At 33.9% G+C, this 23689-nt stretch overlaps 2 protein-coding genes across 4 annotated transcripts; both read left to right on the top strand.

Annotated features, from left to right (window-relative positions):
- Positions 1–3165: 3165 nt before the first annotated feature.
- On the top strand, positions 3166–7550 carry LOC100242532 (actin-depolymerizing factor). Its single transcript, XM_002285139.3, has 3 exons — positions 3166–3545; positions 5146–5411; positions 7077–7550. Exons 1-3 carry the CDS (start codon positions 3531–3533, stop codon positions 7225–7227), a joined length of 432 nt encoding a protein of 143 aa, XP_002285175.1. The 5' UTR covers positions 3166–3530; the 3' UTR covers positions 7228–7550.
- A 4046-nt stretch (positions 7551–11596) lies between these two features.
- Positions 11597–23689, top strand: LOC100247664 (cryptochrome-1). Of its 3 annotated transcripts, none has more exons than XM_002285133.5 (5): positions 11597–13123; positions 15492–15713; positions 15971–16677; positions 18461–19142; positions 23170–23689. In XM_002285133.5, exons 1-5 carry the CDS (start codon positions 12811–12813, stop codon positions 23184–23186), a joined length of 1941 nt encoding a protein of 646 aa, XP_002285169.2. In that variant the 5' UTR covers positions 11597–12810; the 3' UTR covers positions 23187–23689. The 3 variants fall into 3 exon arrangements, with proteins under 3 accessions (XP_002285169.2, XP_010650088.1, XP_019075543.1); XM_010651786.3 differs by lacking the exon at positions 23170–23689 and adding an exon at positions 21537–21853 and having other exon boundaries at positions 11780–13123; XM_019219998.2 differs by lacking the exon at positions 23170–23689 and adding an exon at positions 20201–21853 and having other exon boundaries at positions 11780–13123.

Genomic DNA, 23689 nt, shown 5'->3' with positions numbered 1-23689 from the left:
GTTATTTTTTATTGGTTATATTGAATTAATTATAGTGGTTGAGCTAATATTTGTTCATCTTTCTGAAGTATTAAGGTTTCAAATAAAAGGTTTTTATTAGCTTTAGTATCTAACATAACATCCATTTTTAATTCTAAGATTTTTAATTTAATTGTTGCTAGAGGAAATATAATAGATTTAACTTTATTTGTCATATTAATTTGTTCTTTTATTTATATAGTCTATCTACAAGATCTATTGGTTTTTCTATTTTTTAATTATTTAATTTGTTTTTATTAGTTTCTTTATAGAGGTATTCTTTTCATTATTATTTATAAATCTTTCCAAAAATTATTTCTAAAGATTGTACGGGGTTTTATAAATTTAAAGAAGCCTTCTTGGGTCAATTTTCTTTTTGTTTTTTATAAACATACAAATTTCTTCTTCTTCGATTTCACTATCTAAACTATACCCAATTGGGTTTTCACTTTCAAAATGTAATTCACTTGTAAGTTATTCTTCTTCACTATCTATTTGATGTTCTTTTATTAGGTTAATTTTTACTTAAAGTTTTTCTACTTTATTCGTTTGGTGGTTTTTTAAGTTCAAAACATGCAAATCTTATATGACCTTATTGACTCTACACAAATAACATTTACATTCTCTCTCTCTCTCTCTTTTTTTTTTTTTATTCCAAGGTTTTTATATCTTACTTGGAAGTATTGTTTTTTTGTAAAAAGTTTGGATACTCTGAAAATTAATTAAGTTATACAATTTTCTCCTCACTAAATAATATAACATATAATCCATATTTAACTTTGATACCAATTAATGAAGCCAAAAATAGATTTTTATTTATTGCAACAAGACAAAGAGAAAACATAAAATAGAAAAGACTAAACTCTTTTTTTTTTTGTACAAATACCCAATTTTCCTTAAAAAATAATATATTAAAATAAAAAATTTAGAACATCACTTCATGTTTAGGTAAATCCTCTTTTCCTAATTAGACAAAGTCTCCTTAAACACACCACTTTTTTGCAAAAGACGGGTAGAAGTCAAAGGTTAAAAAATGATTTTAATAATATAATTTGGTCCCCATTATTTTAAAAAATAAATTGGATCCATATATATTATAAGTGATATTAAGTAGTAAAAGTGAAAAGTTACTATTTAAACAATTTCCATTTCCTTTTCTATATCTTTTACCCCTTAAGGAATAAATAAAAATAAAAATAATTAACATAAAGTAAAATTAAGAGTTGGTTTTTCTCTTATGCTTTTTTTTTTTTTTTTTCAATATCTCTCTTTGTTTCACTCTTCCCTTTTCATACAAAAATTCTTTGCAAGATGACAAAAGATAGTTACGTGCATGTTACAAATATTTGGATGATAGTAAATGAGGGGATGACTATTTTTTTCAAAAAGGAAGATGAGATTTGTATATTTACGTGTATAGTGTATTATGCATTTATGTGCATAGTGTATTCATTTTTGTGCATGGTATATGCATATTACAAATATTTATGTGCATAGTGCTTTTTATCTTTTTATATTTCTTACTTCCATCTTCATCTTTCCTTCTTGTCAAGCTGTCGCATATTCTTACTGATATGATTGATTGTTAATAAAAACCATGGATATATATAACGGGCAACCCTATAGATATAAAGAAATTTATAATTCAAATAGAAGAACTAATGTATAATAACCCCATTATACCAAATTTTAGTTTTCATAGATCATCATCCTTTTTAGTCAAAAATCATAACGAAGAACAAATGAGGAAAAGCCGACATGATGATTAATTATAAAGGATTAAATGATATTATAAAATATCAAATAAAGTTTCTTTAATTGATTTCATTTAAGGATGCATATGCTTTTCTTAGTTAGATTATAATAGTAGATTTTGGCAAATTAGGTTAGGTGAAGAAAGTAAACCATAGACAACATTTTCATATTCTTGTGAATTATACGAATGAAATGTAACGTCATTTGAACTAAAAAAAATGTGTCATGGATATTTCAACAAATGATGAATAATACTTTTAGTAAATATTCTTTTATTCTTGTATATATCGATGATATTCTAATTTTTTTTTCATATTCTTTTGAAGAGCATGTACAACATTTAGAACTTGTTTTTAAAGAACTAATTAGTCATGGATTAATCGTGAGCAAAAAAGTAACTAAAAGTATTTAAAACCCAAATAGCATTCTTAGGATTATAATTAGGAAATGGATAAACGTTTTTCCTATAGCCTTTTAGTATTTACAATGAGTTTTATTTTTTCTGTGAATTCTTAAGATTTATACAAAATTGAGATGGAAAATAAAGAAATTCATGATATTGATTTGGTAAGTATATTTTTACTTAATGAATTTTATATTGCATGATAGTTTAATGGTAACAAATTTTCTAGAAGGCACAAGAGTGAGAAATTATAAAATATAAGATAATTGCACTTATTAGGATGAAAATGAAATATTTTTGAACAATAGAAACAAGAATTTTACTCATATAGAATTTGAGATGCATATAGATTCATTTCAAAATTCAAAATAATTATTTAAATTTAATATTTAAGTTTTATTTTTAAATTTAAGATTAAGTTATTCTGTAATTATGACACGTGTCATATAATAGGAGGTGTTTATAATTACCACAAATTCTATACTTACCTTTGACACATTTTGTAAAAGATTTTGATTGAAATATAATTTTTTTTATTTATTTTAACATTATTACTTCCTAAAAGTTAAATATTATGTGTAACCTATTTAAATAAGATTAATATTTTGTTTTAATTTATTAAAATTTTAGAAAAAAGTCTAGGCAACCAAATCCTATTTAATTAATTTATACTCATCATAATAAAAAATTAATTAAGTATATTCTTTTAATTATGATTAATCACTTTGATAAAAATAATTAATTACTTTTTTATTGCTCTTAAAAATCATTTAAAAAAAATTTAAATATATGTAAAATATAAAAGTATATGAATTTACCTTTTGTTATTAAAAACCATTTTAAAAAATTTTAAAATTCGAGGAAATAAATAAAATTTGATACCTTAATTTTTTAAAATAATTTTTAAAAATTATTATTCTTGGATTATCTCGGAGAATGGTTGAACTTGAACATGACTTGAGCTCCAGCTCTGACTAATCCCACTCCTCACTTTTCAATGTTTTCATAGACGGTCTCACAGCTGGTTTAGTGTAACCGGCCGAATCTACACCGTTTGATCTGAACAAATCATGGGCACTATACGTCTGTGACCTTAGATAACTGTGGTCCTAGCATTTTTCCCTAGTGGCGGTCTTTTCAGAAAAGCAGACACGACGCGACGCGCCTCGTTTATTTTCTTTTACTCTTTTACTTTTCTCCGACACCGAACAACACTCGAATCTCTCACTCCGAAAAGTAGAGTGTATTTTACTATTTTTATCTTCAAATTCGTTTCAAATTTTCCTCCTTCGGTGGCTGCTTTTTCTTCTTTGTTTCCCTGAAATTCTCTCTCTGCAGATCGCATCAGGCAGCTATGTCGTTCAGAGGGGTAAAACTTCTGTACTCCACCGTTTGATCACTTCTTTTGGTTTCGTTTGGATCAGACGTTGTTTGCTCTGATCTCCGCCAATGCTGTTTTCTTTCTTTTTTTCTTATTTGATTTCCGTTTGAAGAAAATCGGTTTGGATTTTAGTGTTTGTGCGGAGTTTGGTTATATCTTCAATTCTAGGAAGTATTGAAGAATCTTAAGGTGGATCTTAAGGTGTTTTAATATGTGCGCATTCCGTTTAGTTGTGAACATTACTCCGAATCTGCGTTTGGTAGCGGCGAATTGGATTTGGTTTCGAGAGTTGAGAGTTCTATGGAATTATGGAACCTTGATTTATCGTATTTTTGTAAAAATGTTGGTGTTGATTCGAAGTCGATTAGTTCAGTGACACTCCGATTATGCTTCTTATTAACTAAACATAGCCTGAATCTACAGCCGTATAGCTGTTCTTATTTAGAGCTGATGGGAGGTTTTTGATATTTTGATGTCTTTTTTGTATCATTTATTAAGTTTGAAGCGGATGTTTAGTACTTTTATTATTTTGAGATTTGAATTTAATTTAAAGACTAGCAAATTTGCAAAAACAAATCCCTGGGAAAAAGCAAGGTTTTAGGCCCATAGAATCGAAATGCCCCAAATCTGATTTTGTGAAACCAAGCAGAGCCTTCCATCATTTATTGTTATTTCTTCATGCATGTTTATTGGATTATAATTCTAACAATAAATTTTGGATATTTGAACTACTTTAAATCATTGATTTTCAGAATCTTAGAAAACTTAACTGTGTTTGGTTATCTAGAAGAATGGAAGACAAGAAAGTCCTTAAGAAAGGATTATTTTCACTTAGATTCATATTTTAGAGAATGTGATGGAGGGAATTGGTGAGAGGAAAAAAATTTATTGGGAAAGGAAACTATTTTTAAGTGATCAAATCCATGGGGACTCGGGCTCTCGAACAAGGAATTATGTGTCATTTGCTTTCCCTTGCTTGGAAATGGGAAGAATTTGAATCTGAGAGAAATTCTCTATTGTCACCTTTTGCCGTGGCGTTGTAAAGAGGATGACTGAAGGTAGGAATAAGGGAAGATTTTAAATTTTAAAATGAATGTGATTCAAATTCCATTACTCTCAGGCAGAACTTTTACATGTATGCAAATTCCATTATGTTTAGAATTTTTCCAAACAAATGCATTCTTGTCCCTTTGAATTGCTTCATTTCAAGCCCAATGTTAATAAAGCGTTCGCTTATATCATTTCATGCTTGTGCATTTGGTTCAGTGTTTGAAGCACTATGGGTGTGGGAGGTTGCGGGGTGGGGGGTGAAGGTTTTCATGAAAAACAAGCTCTTAGATGTGGCATTACCATTATGTGAATCAGAGAAGGGGTTGGGCTGTGGTGGCAGTTGGGTGTGGGTGTTAATTGTTTATATTTGGAAATCAAGATTTGATGTTGGTATTTAATTAAATTGAGATGTGAGGTTGGTATTTGTGGAAATTGGGCTTATACTGTACTTTGCAAAGCCTACAATTTATAACTGACAATTTTAGTTTCTTTAATCTGGATTGGAGCAAGCATTTAGGCATTTGGTTTTGATTTTCAGTCAAATGCTTCATCTGGCATGGGTGTTGCTGATCACTGCAAAGCCACATACCTGGAACTACAGAGGAAAAAGGTGCACCGTTATGTGATTTTTAAGATTGATGAGAAGAAAAAGGAAGTTGTGGTGGAAAAGACTGGTGGTCCAGCTGAGAGCTATGATGATTTCACTGCTTCCTTACCTGAGAATGATTGCCGCTATGCAATTTATGACTTTGATTTTGTTACTTCTGAGAACTGCCAAAAGAGCAAGATATTCTTCATTGCATGGTGTGTTTCTTTTTGAACTGATCATTTTACATATGATTGTAGTAGCTGTTTAAATCAAAAGCACTTCTCCTTAGTTGTTCGAGTCTTGCCTCATTATATTGTTTCATATGGTTCTCTTCACAGAGTCACTTAAGTAGTAGTTTGACTCAGATGTGCCTACCTTTTGATTTCTGTAAATTAATTTGGAATTATCTCCTTATGGCCTTAAGATTGGAATATAATTTTTGTTAGTCTGCATTTGTAATTGTCATACATTGGTCATGAACAGCTTTGTCAACTATAGGAGTCAATTACCAGGGCCTTAGCCTGGGTTTTGTAACTTAAACTATGTTTGTTTCTTCATTCAGAATCTCAAAAGACCGAAGTATTTAGTACATAATTTATTCATGCCCCATGTGACCTTCTGTTTGGCTGTTTTCAGCTGATACTCTGTGGTTTTCCTTCTTACATCTCCATAAACATCAAACCCCAATGCCAAACCACACCTCCTCGTGACCACCACCACAAAACCCTGTCCCCAGAAAACAGAATTGATCAATTCAAATCTCTCAGCTAAGGTAATGTGGATATCAGGTTTTTTTTGTTTTTTGTTTTTTGTTTTTTTGTTTTTGTTTTAGCTTCTCTAATCATGGATTCTTTTTTAGAGTTCACAACTATGGGTCATAGGATGACTGGGTTGATACCGACAATTACAAACTAAAATTGGAACTGAAGGATTACATGTCTTGGGTTCTTATTTTCCATTTGGATCTCAAACAGTACAGAGAGAGAGAGAGAGAGAGAGAAAGATTAAGTTCTCTTGTTTGGTTGGTCAAGTACGATATGAAGAAAATGAAATATAATGAGAACATTAAAATTGGAAAAAGGGGAATAAAATTTTCATTTTCTATATAAAAGGGAGAATAAAATTGAAAAAGGGGATCTGAGAATAACTTTATTAAGCTTAAATTTATTTATTATTTTTTTCCTTTCCTTTCCTGCACACTTTCCATGATCCAACTGTAGCCTTAGGTCTGTTGTGATAAAGATTTATATGGCATTTTCATCATGCCACTGGTTTATTGATTGGTACATTGTGAAGAACCATCTAGTTTGCAAACCTTATAGCTTCTTTGGAAGTGGAGAACTAAATATTTTCTTTTCCAGTTCATATTGAAATTGGAATTTACCCGTCATCTTGAAATTTGATATGGATATTGGTACTATGGTAGTTGATTGTCATGATAAAGAAAAATGACAGGCAGTGGTCAAATAATTTCCAGCTGTTTGATCCCAGCTTATCGTTCCCATGCTTGCAGGAGATGACGTTTTCCTGTAGGTTTAAATTTTTGGGGAAAATGAACTCTTCTGTCTCTCTCTAATATATATATATATGTATATATATGTATGTTGAAATATGACTGTCACTGGTGAAATAATTTCCAGTTGTTTGATCTCAGCTCAGCTTATTGCTTCAGTGCTTGCAGGAGAAGGTGTTTATCTGTAGGTTTAATTTTTTGGGGAAAATGGCTTACACATCCACGTATATCCGTTTTTGAAATTCTCATCCTCTTAGGAATGCAAAACAACGGAATATAAAAATGAAAATATGTTAACAATTTTTTTGTGACTATTCCATTTTCATTTCCTACTTCATAAAGATGATATGAAGATGTTTGCTTTCAGGTCCCCTTCAGTATCTCGAATCCGTGCCAAGATGCTGTATGCTACATCCAAAGATCGGTTCAGGCGGGAGCTAGAGGGCATCCATTATGAGATTCAGGCTACTGACCCGACCGAGATGGATCTTGAAGTGCTTAGAGAGCGTGCAAACTGAACGCTTGTGAATCAAGGAGGTTTCAGATCTTGAAAACCCTTCTAGGGTTTTTTGGTGGCCTTAAAGGACAAACTTTCCTACTTAAGTTAATAGCTGATTATGTGCAATATCTGTTCCTGGCACAAGGATATAATCTATACACATATATATAGACAAACATTAAATAACTTCACAGCTGGGAAGGCTGATTAGGGGTGCATTGCCAGGATATCCCAAGTGCAGGAGAATCAGGGCTTCCTTATTGCCATGATGCTTCTCAGGTGGAAATGGGTATGTTATTTATATTGATGATCGAACTCTTATTTATAAAGTGGGTATTTATCGGTGGAATGTCTCCTTTTTATTCTTTGAAAAATCAAGTTTCAGTCCCCTGAGTAGACCAACAAAACCCTGATGCTCCCGCTTACAGAATAACAAACTCCCTCGTTGAGATAGTCTGGTTGGCGGAATGAGCAGTTCCTAAATAGAAACTATGAAAGAAAATTTTAATTAGAAAATGCTAGCTGCGAAGGGCTTTTGGCTTTTGAGGTGTTATATGATGGAAAGCTCCTCATGAATCTATATATCTAAAAATTGCCAATGCTCATTTGGTTTCTTGGATTAGTATTTGAAGATGGCTAGATTGTGCAGATTTCTTGGTGTGAGAAAAATGGGCAGATTGTTAGGTGTCTATACATAATGTGGTTTGCATGTTAATTGTAATCCAGCATGATAAAATGGTACTCTTTTTTGACAGAGCATGCATGACTGCCAAGGACTCTTAGCTCTCTTTTTTTGGTTTTTTCCCTTTATGGGCCCGTTGTAGTCAATATTGTTATTAAGAGAGGATGGAGCACGTACGGCCTAAAGTAGTCCAGAATTTACAGAAGACATCATTCACTTCACCCTCGGGAACCCACCGTAGGGACCCCTCCCCTTGGGAAACACGTGGCACGCAGCTCATAGTGACGCGTGGCACGTGTTATCAGCCGGACCATCATCATCCGGATTCCCCTAAGGATATGCATGGTACAGTTATCCTATCCGGACCGCCTCAAGGTAAGGCAAACGACGTTTCATCTTCTCCTATCCAAGGAAGAGCAAACGACGCTGGCAGAGCGTAGACATCCGGATAGTCTCCACAACACATCCGGATAATCAGCATGAGCCATCCAGATATAAATCGTCTGGATGGTCAATCAAAGTAAAGCGAGTCTTACACGCAATCACAACAAGCAGCCATGGCCCACATCTTGTCACCTGCAGAGTGAGAAGACAAGATGAAGTGATAACAAGTCACTTCCCACGATCATTCTACATGATCACCTTCCCACGATCTCTGACAGTCGCGTAACCTACCATGGTTTCTGACAGTCATTCGTAGGGTGATAATGCTCTTACTGACACCTATTGTCATCATCACAACATAAAATATCTCCTCACCATTAATGAGAGGAACAGTACCCCTGCAGCTGTATATATATACCTTCGCACGAAGAAGAAAGGGACCTCCTGGTAACCTTTTGATACCTAGAAAAAGACCAACTAATTTATATTCCTCTTTCCCACCATGGCTAACAAAACCATCGGAGGGTGCGTCCGGACACCCTGTCCGGATGCCTTTTTGCAGGTGCGACCACTGAATCAAGAACCCTTTATGTGTTGAGAATCGCGTGTTCATCCATCTAGCAGTAACTTGGACAACCTGATACGCGAGGTGACAACACCCACTACTACTTTGTTTTGCCACTCGACTTCAAAATGGTGGAGCCTTTTAGCCATAAATCTTCCTGGTCGGTTGCTTAGGGAGATTGGCATGTAATGTTCAGGTTCCGAGGGACATCAGATTGTGTGATATTCCAGCCTTGGTTTATTGAAGCGAGCATTGAAGCCATCCAGTTTGGACATTTTGATCTTAAGGATCCGATCCAGATTCATTTCATTGTACACGCAAATCTTCAGGTTCCAACCTTCGATATGTTGTGTTTCAAGACTGACACTACTGAGAAATACCGGCAGCTTCCAACTGCCAGACTTTACAACATCAAAGCCAAGCCTACCTAACTTTTGACATCAAAATCAAGCTGCCCACCACTAGTTTAAATCAGTTGTCCGGAAAATATCAGCTTTGTCTGTGGTTTTGAATCAAGGTACATTTGTGGGGCTGAAGAACAATATTTCCTACTGCTTTTAAGATCTTTGCCAAGATGATAAGGTAAGGTAGGAAGGGAAAGAATCAGTTACCAGTCAGGTGGATAGATTTGGGGTTGGGAGTAAGAGTCAACGTGAAATCCGTATGGCCATGCCTACTTATAAAAGCAACAGCTTAAAGGCATGGAACAGAATGTTTGGTGGATGAGGTATTAATGGAAGGCAACTCTGGCAAAATTAGGTAAGTTAAGTAGAAGCAAGTGGGACTTTGGAGATGCAGTTTCCGGTGGAGTGGCTGGAGATAAGGTGGGGAAGATTTGGTTGATGTTGCTTTTATGATTTTTCGCCAAATTCAACATTTTCTTAGAAAAAGAAAAGATGATCAGAAGAGGGAATGATACCGAAACAAGTAGGCTGCCAATCCAATCTGCTAAGTTGCTAACTAAAGGCCATGCCTACCTTCTTTCTTTATCTACTCAGGTGTGTCAGGTGCGTTTGATTTCCTTCCAATTTTGTCGTGTGGCAGTCCCATTTTGATTTTCATGCTTATCCAAGTTGCTTTTTCTCCACAATATTCATTAAAAATAAATTATGACCCTTTTATGGGGCCCAGAATTTAGATTTTAATCACATAAATTTCTTTTTAATTATGATTTTTTTTTTTTTGCAAATACATCTAAACTCCTCTTTCTAGTTAGAGGTCTTTTTAATTTTACCCATTTGAAGTTAACCTTTTCTTAATACATCTAAATTGTTTTTACACTTATTATATCTCTTTTTAAAAAAAAAAATTTGTAAAAAAATTCAAGATATTCTTAATATTATCTTGGCTTTCCTTTGTCCTTTCTCAAAATTTTCCCTAAGAAATGCTAACAGTAAAAGGTACATCTACCATAACTTCAACATGGCAATGATTTTTATTATTCATTTGTCACCATGGATTGTCTCCAATTTATTTATTTATTCATTTTTAATGTAATTTGTACAAGGGAAAGGTGAGAATAAGGGGAAAGTGGAGGTAGGTGGGTCATGGGTGGTGGGTCTGCCTAATTTTGACAGCCTTGTAATTAGATTAGAGTTAAGTTTGGTCAATGTTGATATGGTAGTTCATTATTCCTACAACACATCATGTTTTATTGGCGGCTTCAACTACTTATTCTGATCCAGCTAATTAATTGCAACTTGATCATTATATCACTCATTTAGATTATGTTTGGATAATTTTTTTTTTACTTTAAAATTTTAAAATTTTAACAACAGTGTCTTAGAACATAAGGTGTTCTATAATTTAGTAATTTATGCCTTTAACAATTAAAAAAGGAAAATGAAATGAAAATGTCACCTTAATTATCCAATTATATTAATATGGTTATTTGAACTTATTTCACTGTAGCTATCCTTTCTGGAATGAGAATAATTCGAATTAGCTTTATTCTTACTCTAGTAATTGGTTGATAAAATCACTTAAATAATAAATCATTTTTATTATATATATATATAAATAATTAAATTTATTTGTTTTTAAAGTTATGACTATAATATCCTACATTGAATAGGGAATAAATTTTTTTTAATATTATATATATATCCTGAGAAAGAAAGAAAAGAAGTCGTCTTGGTATTGGATTTGATTAGTTTTTATCACATGTCCTAGAATAAAGAAATAAATAAAATCGAATTAACCTTTCTAGATGGCTATCCGAGCAATCGACGATTTTGTCGCACTAGCAAATGACGATATAAAGAAAATTAAAGAGCAATCGATTAAACTTGAGTCTATAAATAAATTTCTTTTCATAAAAAATATATAGAAGTATAAAAAAATGAGATGAATATATATATATAAATTCCTCTTTAACTTTATAACAACATGTCTTAAAATCGAAAATCCCTTTAAACTTAAAATGGATAATATATATACGATTTTATGCGAGTCTATTTAAATAATAATATTATTTATTTTCAAAACTTTTTTCAAAATTCCAAACGCCTCGAAGTTATTACAATTCAATTTTTCCACTGAGAAGAACGGTTCATCTTAATGAAGAGAAATGAAACGATGAAAAACAGAAACACAGAAAGTATGAAGAGACGTGAGAACAAGGAGGGAGGGTTTTCATGGAATCGGTGAGTGATTGACATGACAAAGATTTCAGTACGAAAATGGATCAGCCATGGCATGCTGGGCCACTCACGAGGTGCGTGTTAGGCACACCCTCCTCCCCCTTTCCCTATTTTCCTTATTTTATTTTATTTTATTTTAATTTTTGACAATGGATCCACAAAGGGGACAAGAAATGTCTCCCTCCACCGTCGATATTTCATAGCTTTCAGCTTGCCCACGTGATCTCCACATCAATGGAGTGATGCATACATTGCATTTCTTCCTTCCTTCCAGGGAAAAGTGGAATAATACTGGAAATTATTATTATTATATTCACAAGGGCTGAGTCAAATAGTGAAAAATATATTTAATTTGAGGATTGTTGACTCGTAGGCAATTGGGTATTTCATATTTGATAAAATTTCACACTGAAAAGCTCATACAGTTGAAAAGGGACAAAGACTCTTAATTGATTATTGCTATATTTATTATTATTTTATTATTATTATTACTATTATTATTGATTTTTCTTTGCATATCCTAGTTCTCTCTGGATAATATTGTGTATTGTGTGCAAATTAGCAAGGAATCATATGCTGGTGGTTTGTCTCAGATCTACTGCCTTCAGTCACATGAAATCATCTCTTCTGTCTGTTGGACTGTTGTTCAACAGCTCTAGTCTCTAGGTGCACCCATGAGCACTTGTTTGGGGTTTCAGGGAAGTGCTCCTCAATTTGGGGTTGCTTTTCCTGGGAGGATTTTGGGTGTGCAATAGGGCTTCAGGGTTGGAGATATTTTCTGGGATTCTGGAATTTGATTGGTCGTTTGGTAGTGGAGTTAGAGACTGATAAGACCTGTGTGTGAGGCCTAACTGGGGATGGATATATAGGTTGGGTGCAGTAGGGGTTGAAGTTTCTGAACAGTTGTCCGCTTGGGTTTTCTTGAAAACATTAGCGCTTGTGAGAGGCCAGTCACATCTTGATGGCTTAGCTGTTTCAGGCGTTAATTACTTTTTCCATCTTTAACTAGGCAAAATCCTATATCTCAATTTGTTAGGTTTTGGAATCTTCTACCATAATTTGTGGCTTTTGGGTGCTATCATTAATATTTTCTGGATATTTTTGCCAAATCTGTGACCCCAACTTGGGCTTGAAGTGCTATAATTTCGATTTTGTGTTGCTGTATGAGTTTCTTGTATTGGGTATATATATATATATAGATATTGTCTGGTTGAATCAATAACCACTAGGAATTCAGTTGATGTGCCATGTTTTTCATTGCAGTAATGATAGAGAAATTCTTTTAGAGTATTGTGGTGTATGGTTTGAATTGACATCTGAGCTCTCAATATGAGTAGCGACTCGAGGACTGTTGTTTGGTTTAGGAGGGATCTCAGGGTTGATGATAATCCTGCTTTAGCCACTGCGGCTAAGGAGGGTAGTGTTCTCCCTGTCTTTATATGGTGTCCTAAAGAAGAAGGACAATTCTACCCAGGTCGGGTTTCAAGGTGGTGGCTGAAGCAGTCTCTTATGCACTTGAAACAGTCATTGAGATCTCTTGGGGCTGACCTTCTTTTGATCAAAGCCGAATCTACCATCGAGGCTCTTCTGGAGTGTATCCATGCTATTGGAGCCACAAAACTAGTATATAATCATCTTTATGGTATGCCCTGATTCCTTTATGTTATGCAAATTTTTACCCTCCTGATATACAACTATTGATTTCCAAGACAGTTGTGATGAATCATGCCTAATTATTTAATGCTGATGTGATACTGCTCATTTGAATATAATTTAAGATTCATTAGATTGTGATTGTATTTGTGGAGTTCCGATTCTTCTGACAGGCCCGTCTGAAAGAAAATTCATAATCAGAATTGTGGTGTCTAGAGCCACTGGAGGATGATAGCTCTAATTCCTTTTAAACTAGCTAATATTTGTGAGAAATATTTTAGGGAAAACTGAGAATCAAACTTACAAAAATGAGAGCTGGTTATATAAGCAATCAGATAAGTGCCTTCTTGGGATAGCTTTAGCTTGCAGTTGAATAAGTAGAAGTAGAAGTCGATACTGATTCTGTGGTTGCTCGTGTTTGAGCATTCTGTTTTAAAAACAATCTTATGAAAAATAAGGGTTATTTATTTATTTATTATTTTAATTTTTAAATTTTGCTAAAACTCAAGTCTACTTCCCCATTGCATTTTAGCAAAAGCAAGTGTCTTCCTGCTTTTCCAAAATACAAGTAACTCACACTGGATTGTTTGGGCCCACATTTGGGAGAAAGTAATGCATGTTAGAAATAAAAGAGTGTGGTTTGTCATTGTCAATCAACTGAAATATTGGAATATATGTGAATTATTTGCAAATTATTTTAGTACATGTGATAAATTTAGGTTGCACTCACTCAATGGAAGAGTTGGCATTAATTCAGGCTATCTGCACACAAATTTCTTGTTTCCATCTTTTAGACAAAAATGGTTGCCCCTTCTTCAAATATGACTACATAAACTAATCAGAACTTAACCAACCCTAGCATGTGTGAGTTGCATGCCTCCATATTTATCTTAATTTGATTCACTTGATGCCTAAAGAATTTAATGGATGTGCTTGAGTGCCTGGAAATAAAATTTTCATGCTGCATCAGTTAATTTTCAATGTAAGTGTCAAGGAAGTTGTTGTAGTCAGACTAAAGTCAGTAACTCCATTGAAACCAAGACGGATTGCTCCTTGAAAGCGAGCTGAGCTGCCACTGCTTCCCACCATAGTGTGGATCTCTCACTTACTGTGGGAAGTCCTGAGAAAAGAACTTTCTATCCTTTTGGTTTGGTTAAGAAACTAGATTCCCTCTCATTATTCATCTGTTAATTACAAATCTTGACAGCTACAGCTTGGTGTATGAGGGTGCACAGAAAATCCCTGACTTGGTAAGATTCAGGGAGCAGTGATCTCTTCAGAATGGACTTCATTATACAAATGGTGAAATACTAGATGGAGCTTCCAACTTTCTCCTTACGAACAGTTTAAAATACAACGTCTAAAAGTTTTAGTTGGCTTCTTATGTGAATGTATAAACATGTACTCTATTGCAGTGTGCTTTTCCTTAATTGTCCAAATTGACATACGCTTGTTTTTTTTTCTTTTTCCTTGCTTTCAATGGCTTCCAAGCTTCCATTAATACTAACATTTTATTTCTGCACGATATAAAATTGCTGCTTCTGCAAGCTTGACTTGATAAAAAAATTCATTGAAGGAAACTTCTAATTATTGAAGTGATGTTTCCACCCAAAAGTTAATGGGGGCCTAGAACGAGGCTTCTCATGCCTGCCACTTTCATTTCTCCCTATGAAAGAGAAAAGCTTTTATTTGAGATAATATAGTCATAGCATGGTCCACAACTTCAGTGTCCAAGGCCCTGTTTAGCAATTTTTTTTCAAAACAGTTTTTTGTTCTCCAAAACAAAAAAGCAGGAAAACATGTTTGGAAAAAAAAAAGTGTTTTTAGAAAACATTTTTTAGTTATTTTCAATTGTTTTCATTTGTTTCAAAAGGTTGTTTTAAAAAATAAGTATACAAATATGGAGAATGATTAAAAATAAAGTATTATAGATAAAAGTTATTTTTAAAACATAAAAAAAAAAAACAGGTTATGATCCTTTCAAGTTCTTAAATAGACTTTTGTTGGACAAAATATTATAAAACAATTTTCAAAAGTGTTTTAAAAAACACTTCCCAAACAAAGCCTAATAATCCCTTCTTCAGACCATTTGTTTGTTTTATTATGCTTTAGCTCCCACTTTATTTTGCAAAGATTTGAAACTAGAGTGCATTCTGATGACTTATTTTCAATGGTACTATGGTACAAGTCACTGATTAAATTGAAAAACCTATTTTAGTTAATTGAGAAACAGATGCAGAATTGAGCCTGAGTGGAATGTCCTCTTCCTTTATGGATAGAAAACTTGAATACTTCTCCAAGTTAAATCTCTTAGAGGTTTATGTGTTTTGGCGTAGTCTTATATACTTTATTTTCAGATCCCATTTCCCTTGTTCGTGACCACAGCATCAAACAAAAACTGATGGAGCTTGGCATGTCAGTGCAAAGCTACAATGGAGATTTATTGTATAAGCCATGGGACATATATGATGATAAAGGAAATGCTTTTACTACTTTTGAGGCTTATTGGAACAAGTGCTTGAGCATGCAGATGGAATTTGTTTCACTTCTTCCTCCATGGCGATTAGTGCCAGCTGCAGGTACATCTGAGCAGGACATGAGGTTATTAAAATATTATTCTTCATTGATAACAAAATCAAGCGTTAATTTAGGGGGCTGTTTTACCCATAACTATGTTAGGAAATGTAATAGTTTACTGGTATTAAGCAACTAGGAAGGCAATCTTGCCCCTGGTTGCACCATTTCCTGGTGGCAACAGTATCTTTGCAGCCCACCAACTTAAAACAGGAAACAAAGGAAAACTGAATGATTTATAATATTCCTTGCTTGATGATAGGGAAAGTTAACAATTGTTCGATTGAGGAATTGGGTCTTGAAGATGAGTCAGAAAAATCTAGCAATGCTTTACTAGGAAGAGGATGGTCTCCTGGTTGGAGCAATGCTGACAAGGCTCTAACTGAATTTATTGAGCAGCATCTGTTTGACTACTCAAAGAAAAGGCTCAAGGTGGAGGGGAATTCCACATCTCTCTTGTCTCCATATCTTCATTTTGGAGAATTAAGTGTGAGGAAAGTTCTACATTCCGTCCGAATGAAGCAATTACTGTGGGTGAAAGAAGGGAACTCTGTCTGGGAAGAGAGTGTGGATCTTTTTCTCAGGGCAATTGGCTTAAGAGAATATTCACGGTACCTTTGTTTCAACTTCCCATCCACTCATGAGAGACCGTTGCTTAGCAACTTGAAACACTTCCCTTGGCATGCTCACCATGTCCACTTTAAGGCTTGGAGACAGGGTCGTACTGGTTACCCATTAGTAGATGCAGGAATGAGAGAGCTTTGGGCAACTGGGTGGATTCATAATAGAATAAGAGTGATCGTTTCAAGTTTTGCTGTCAAGTTTCTGCTTCTTCCATGGAAATGGGGGATGAAATACTTCTGGGACACACTTTTAGATGCTGATTTGGAAAGTGATATCCTTGGTTGGCAGTATATCTCAGGGAGCTTACCTGATGGTCACGAGCTTGACCGTTTGGACAGCCCAGAGGTATGTTGGGTTTCCATGTTTTTAATAATGCTTTTGCCTAACAAACTGATTATATTCTGCATCTTTCAAACTGGCAAAATATTACATAAGATATTATGAACTAAAAAATAAATACGCACATAAAATATACAAGATGCAATAACATATCATTCATTTGTAGCAAAATGTGAGTTGCTGTCTTTTTCATAGTTTCATGAGTTAAATGAGTTTCTATATATTTTCTCTTGACTATCAATTTCCTGAGCTATCAAAGTTCTCTCTGAGGCATTTAAACACTATATGAAAATGGAAACATTTCCTTCTGCATCTGGCTGCTACATGCAAAAAATGCTGAAGGTTTGGTCCATCACTGATCAACCATTCTGGCAGCCCATAAACAGGATTTGCATTTGGTAATGACATTTTTTATTCCATCCTTTGAATGGAGGTACTAGATATTGGACATCTCATGCAAACTGAATTTGTCCATAGTCATTCACATCATTGTTGTTGTTAACTTGTAAAGTGTATCTTGTGTCATTTTTCCGTTTTTCTTTATTGTGTATTGAATATTATTTTTTATATATAGTAAAAAATAAATGAAAAAATATGGATGCATATACATATGTATTGGAAGCACAAGTATAGAGTAATATATAACCACTTTTATAAAACATAGTGACATTTAAAGAGTTAAACTATGTCATACCATGTGAAACATTGAATACCAGAGTTTTGAAAAGTTTACTTTAACAAAATATGAGTTTAATGCATAGGTTTGGCATAAAATCTACAAAAATAATTTTTTTGAACTTTTAGATATGATTTTTAGGTCAAATTCTAACTAGTCATATTTACTTATATATGTTGCGAATATATGTGCCCTGGTATCATCTCCTAAGTTTCAACTTTTCATGTTTGTCATCATTCCATAAAAAATTAATATTAAGTTAAATTTTTTATTCATCAATTGCCTTGATTTTTAATGTCAACATTCAAATCATTCAAATAAAATTTGTATTATTTATTTTAAAAATAAATTTACTTAACTTCCAACATTGTCTTTGACAACAAGAATATATTTTTTTTATATAGGATTATTTCACCTCTCATTCCCTTTTGTGACTGCTTTCTAATCTTACAGTACATTTTCAACAATTAATATAATAGTTTTTTCAAAATAAAATTTGAATTTGTTGCGTATTGTATCATGTTTCTTATATGTGTCATAAGATACAAATTGTGATGCATATCAATTTTTATTAAAAATGTATCTTATTGTTGTGTCACATCGAGTACTGTAAGTTTTTAACTATAATTCTCTTATGCTATGAAATGAACATTGATATATAGCATTTAGATGAATGTATTTGTTTTTTCCTAACACTTGCTCAAAGAAAGGGTGTTATATTCAATTAATGAACATATATTTTCATTCTATTTGGTAATGATGATGTTGTGAGGAACTGTTGAAATGTACTGGAGTTGACAGTGAAATTAAATATGATAATTTGGATATCCTTTTAATAGCTGTTGAGATGTACTGGAGTTAACAGTGAAATTAAATATGATACTTTGGATCAGTTTCCTTTTAAGAAATCATGAAAGTCTTCTCAAGAATGTGTATGGATACTATTTTGAAGAATATGCCGTTATTGTGGTTCTCAGGATGTCCAAGTTCCCTATGATTGGTAAATTATTCATTTAGGTTGAGAAGAATAATAGATTTAAATTTAATTTACTGGGAATTAATAATCGCAACTGCTCTTGTTTGCATCTTATTTTTCTTTGTTATTCTGAGCAGATTCAAGGCTCCAACTATGATCCAGAGGGTGAATATGTGAGACATTGGCTGCCTGAGCTAGCAAGAGTGCCCACTGAGTGGATCCATCATCCTTGGGATGCTCCCTTTACTGTGCTTAAATCTGCAGGGGTAGAGTTGGGACAAAACTATCCAAAACCTATTATTGAGATAGATTTGGCTAGAGAGCGTCTAACTGAAGCTATATTTATGATGTGGGAAAAGGATGCTGCCACAAAAGTTGCAAACTCAAATGGGACAAATGAAGAAGTTGTCGATAACTCTGATAGTATTGAAAACTTATCCATTGCAAACGTCAGTGTGAAAGAAAAGACTCCTTGCCCTACCAGTTCATCCCATGATCAGAGGGTGCCCACATTTCAGAATTCCAAGAGTGGTTTGTTAAATAGGAAGAGGGCAAAGTGTATTGAAGATGAGAAGCTGTCTCAAAATAACCTGCACAACTACGACCATGGATGTGGGACTTCAAGAGCAGATGAAGATTTGCGCTCTACAGCTGAATCTTCTTCAGCCAAGAAGCAGGCCACTAGCAGAACTTCGTTCTCTGTTCCACAGTCTTGTTCCTCATCATCAGAAGGCAATCCTTTGCAGGAGTATGAATCTCCTGGTCTGAAGCAACCATGGCCAGAACAGATTGTCTGGGAAAAAACTTCAAGTAAAGATGGTGAGTGATATGTGTTTACTTTGCAAATAAATGCATTATGCACCCTCAACATGTGCCCTGAGCTGCATAATTTTGAATTATCTGCTTCATTTGTCTTCCTATAAATGTGTGAACAAATCAATCATAAAACAAAAATCCTCATCTGAAGCATGCTTATCAGGATAGGTGTTAATGGGCTGCAAACTCTGCACTTGAAGATTGTTCACACACCCATGCCTGATTTGAATTGCTGGGATGACATAAATCTGTGATCCACCATAAATACCTTTTATGCTTCGTGTGAGTAAATCAAATGTCAAGAGCAGCTTAGGAGAGTCTGCCATAACTGTTCCAGGTTTCAATTTTAAAAAGTGCCTTGTTTGGTGATGCTACACTAAAGAATGAGAGTGTCTTGCTTACACGCTATACATGAATGGCATGATTTAATCAAAATTTAAACCTGCTTTTAGTGTTTTTGTTTTGCATGTATTTTACATCAAATCTCATTGGTCCATAAAAAACAATACTGAAAACAGAGAAAGCACTGAAATATAACCATCAAGCTTATTGATAATTGTTGGCAGATTCTAAATAATTTTGTATTTATTGCTTTCCTCTTCTTCCTTTGGTAAAATGTGATTTATGTGAGAGGTTATAGGACAACATATGGTAGGTGAATAAGATCCTTGATTTATAGGAGAGATTTTAGGGAAATCTAATCCCAATTGTGTATAAATAGGATGTACATATTGTATTCTAGTACAATTTGGAGGGCAAAATTTATTTTAAATTTATTTCATGGTATCAAAGTTTAGGGCTCTCTTTTGCACCCTAAGTTTTTCTTTTCTTAGTTTTAATTGTTGAGCATTTTGTTGCACTTGTATGACCTTCATTGTTAGCAACAGAAATTGTTGATGCCCATCTCCTTTCTTTGAATTTTTGGTCTGCATAGCCTCATAAAATTTTCCCCTCAGATTTGCAAAAATTATTTCTGATTTGCTCCAATATGTCCGATGGATCAGAAATCATCCAATCTCCAAACTTTGCTCCCAACCTGACTAGGAATAACCCTTCTGCAGAATATCAAAATCTGCAAAATCCATTCAAACTCAATGACCTCAATTATTTGGTGTGGTCTCAACTAGTGCGAACGTTTTTGAAAGGAAAAGGAAAACGGAGTCATCTAATTATACTTGTTCCAAGTGAAGACAATCCAAAGTTTATAGCATGGGATAAAGAGGATTCAATGATTATGTCATGGTTGTGGAATTCAATGTAACCAGAGATTAGTGGGACGTTCATCTTGTTAAGGACAGCTAGAGATATTTGGGAGACTGTTTGACAATCATACTCTAAAATGAGGGATGCTATCCACATCTACGAAATAAAGACCAAGATTGGTGCTACCAAGCAAGGTACGTTTTTTGTCACTAAATACCATAACATCATGAAAAGCTTGTGGTTGGAATTAGATTACTATCAGAATATTAAGATGAAGTGCAACGAAGATGCTGCCATGATGCTTAAATTTGTTGAAAGGGAAAGGGTATTTGATTTCTTTGCGGGTCTTAATGTGGAATATGATCAAGTTAAGGTTCAAGTCCTTGGAAAAGAAGATCTCCCTCCCCTAAATGAAGTCTTCTCATTATAAGAGCAGAAGAAGGAAAAAGGAGTGTTATGCTTGACACTCCAACAACAGAAGGTTTAGCTCGTCACTATGAAGCCAAACTCCATACTGCCATACAACAATTATATGGAGGAAGTGAAGTGTCCAGATCACTAGTCAATAAAGATGGCTTGTGGTGTGTCTGTTTTAAAAAACTGAGGCATACGCAAGAGACTTTTTGGAAACTCTAGTGAAAGTTGCAATCATTTGGTATAGGAAATGGAAATTGATAAGCACGATCTGGACAATGGAATGGTCAAGCCCATATTGGTCAATCTGAAGAGAATTCCCAGCCAAAAATCTCAACTTCTAATGATCCAAATGATGGTAGATTGAACAAAGAAGAGATTGAGAAGCTCCATAGCCTTCTGAATTCAATGAATAAGCCTATTGCTTCATGTGCTCTTGCCCAATTAGCCAAGTATCCCATTTCTCATGTTCTTGGTGTTTCAAAGTATTGTTTTCCAAGTACTTGGGTCCTTGACTCAGGTGCTATTGATCATATGACCTTTTCTTCACACTGTTTTTCTTCTTATAATCCATGCTCTGGGGATAAAAAAAAAATTAAAGTTGGGCATGGCACACTAGCAACTGTGGAGGGCCAAGGAAAAATTGCTTTAACTTTGACTATCACATTAAAATATTTGTTACACATTCCAAAACTTTCAGCTAACCTCTTGTCAATTCATCAAATTTCTAAAGATTTGAATTGCACAGTCACCCTTTTCCCATCTCATTGTGTGGTCTAGGACCAAGCCACGGGGAGGACGATTGGGCATGCTAAGGAACAGGAGGATTTGTATCTACTTGGATCCAGTTTTGGGAATGGTGATTGTATGCCACTCTCTCATTTTTCAAAAAAGTTCCCATTGAATAAAGCCAAATATGGTTTGCATCATCTTCGTTTAGGGACGTCCATCTTTTTTTTGCTCAAAAAAAATGTTTTCTTTGTTATTCAATAGATTGGATGTTAATAGTTTTCATTGTGAGGTTTGTCAATTAGCTAAACATCATTGTGTCCTATTTCTTGTAAGTAATACAAAGTCAACATTCCCTTTCTTGTTAATTCATACTGATGTTCGGGGTCCCTCTCGAATCCCAAGTCTTTCTGGAGCAATGTGGTTTGTATCCCTTATTGATGATGGTACTAGGGGGAATCGGTTATACCTCATGAAAAACAAATCAAATGTTAGTTCTATGTTTTCTATCTTTCACCAAATGGTTAGTACACAGTTCATAGTTAAAAATAAAAGTCATTAGATTTGATAATGAGAAAGAGTACTTTAATCACGTGTTAACTCCTTTTCTTGAAAAAGAAGGGATTATACACCAATCTTCATATACTAATTCCCCACAAGGCTGAATGGAAAAATAAACATCTATTAAATATCACTCAAGCCTTACTTTTTCAGAAAAATATGCCTAAATCATATTGGAGAGAGGTTGTCTTAATTGTAGCTCATTTGATTAATCAACTACCATCAAAAGTGCTTGAAAATAAAACTCTATTGGGGACACACTCAAAATTTTTCCCACATTTCAATAGCTTCAGTAAACTTCCAAAGTTTTTTGTTATTTATTGTTTGTCCATGTCTATCCTCCAAATCGCTACAAACTTGATTCCCGAGCTTTAAAATGTGTGTTTGTGGGATACTCTCCAACCAAAAAGGGTTATAGATTTTATCATCTTGCCTCTAATTTTTTTTTTTTACAACCATGGATGTCGCTTTTGCTGAAGATAAATCCCTGTCTTATCGTTTGCCTGATTTGCCTCTTTCACTTAAGGTTTCACCTAGAGGTTCTACCTTCTTGTCACTTGATTAAGAATCCTCATTAAAAATGGATCAAAGGGGAGTTAATGTGACTGACATGCCATTACAGGTTTACCCTAGGTAGAAACAGACTGCTTTTATGGCTATTTAGTCTCTGGTAATTTAGTCTTTTCAGAGCAGGTTTCAGAATTACTTGTGAGTGAAAAGGATGTTTACAACATAAATAGTAGTTGTACCTAAAACGCAAAATTATTTGTAGTTGCATGACACAGACTGCTGTTTCATTAGACATGTACATAAATTGCAAAATTAATTTGCATGTTATTCAAGTATTTGTACAATAGAGGAGGGTAGCATAAAAAAGAGAAAAAGACCCGTAGAAGAATAGGCTTTGTACCATTTGGTTTGATTTGTCTTTCTTAGTACATTTTGTCGGGTTAAAATCTATCACTTGGTTTTTTAGCATTTGGGAATTTAAAGTTTTGGAAGTTCTAATTTTCCAGCTCCAAGTTATAAAAGAAAACGATTGTGACTTGAATTTGGCTTTGGATTTTCAATTTTTATTTTTTGCTTCTAATGTATTGTTTAAGTTTCATATTAATTTGTTCAGGAACTATGGAAGGTTAGCATCTGGGCTTCACAAATCAAGAACTGCATTGTTTGATCAAGGCAAAGAACTTTCAGTGCATGAATGCAGCTGTTTGATACTGTTATGATTTGGTACGACCTACTTAAATATGTGCTTACTGGCTGATTATATACTTTCCTTCACGGCTCTCTGAGGATAGAATTTGAAAATTCCAGCAGTTAACAAGAAGCTTGAAGCACCTAACCTCATTTTTTTATATGTATATATAGCTCATATATATATATTTTTCCCTTTTGGGTCAGGACATTGTATGTATGTGTATAATGTCTATATATGGATGCATTTATGCATTCATTTACAGAAGACCATACTTCATGTAGAATGGATAAAGCATCTATGCCCTGGCTATCTACTCTTCTATGGAATCATGTAATTCAGGAATCAGGATTCGGTATTATAGCTTTGTAAGCATAGTTATCAGATGATACATGTTTAAATTTGTATTTCCATGGATGAAAAAATCCATGATCAATTTTGTTCA

Source organism: Vitis vinifera, chromosome 5 (assembly GCF_030704535.1).
Source record: "Vitis vinifera cultivar Pinot Noir 40024 chromosome 5, ASM3070453v1".
In the NCBI taxonomy this organism is placed as follows: Eukaryota; Viridiplantae; Streptophyta; class Magnoliopsida; order Vitales; family Vitaceae; genus Vitis; species Vitis vinifera.
The sequence above is the reverse complement of the archived record's forward strand: the minus strand, read 5'-3'. Positions and strand labels throughout refer to the sequence as shown.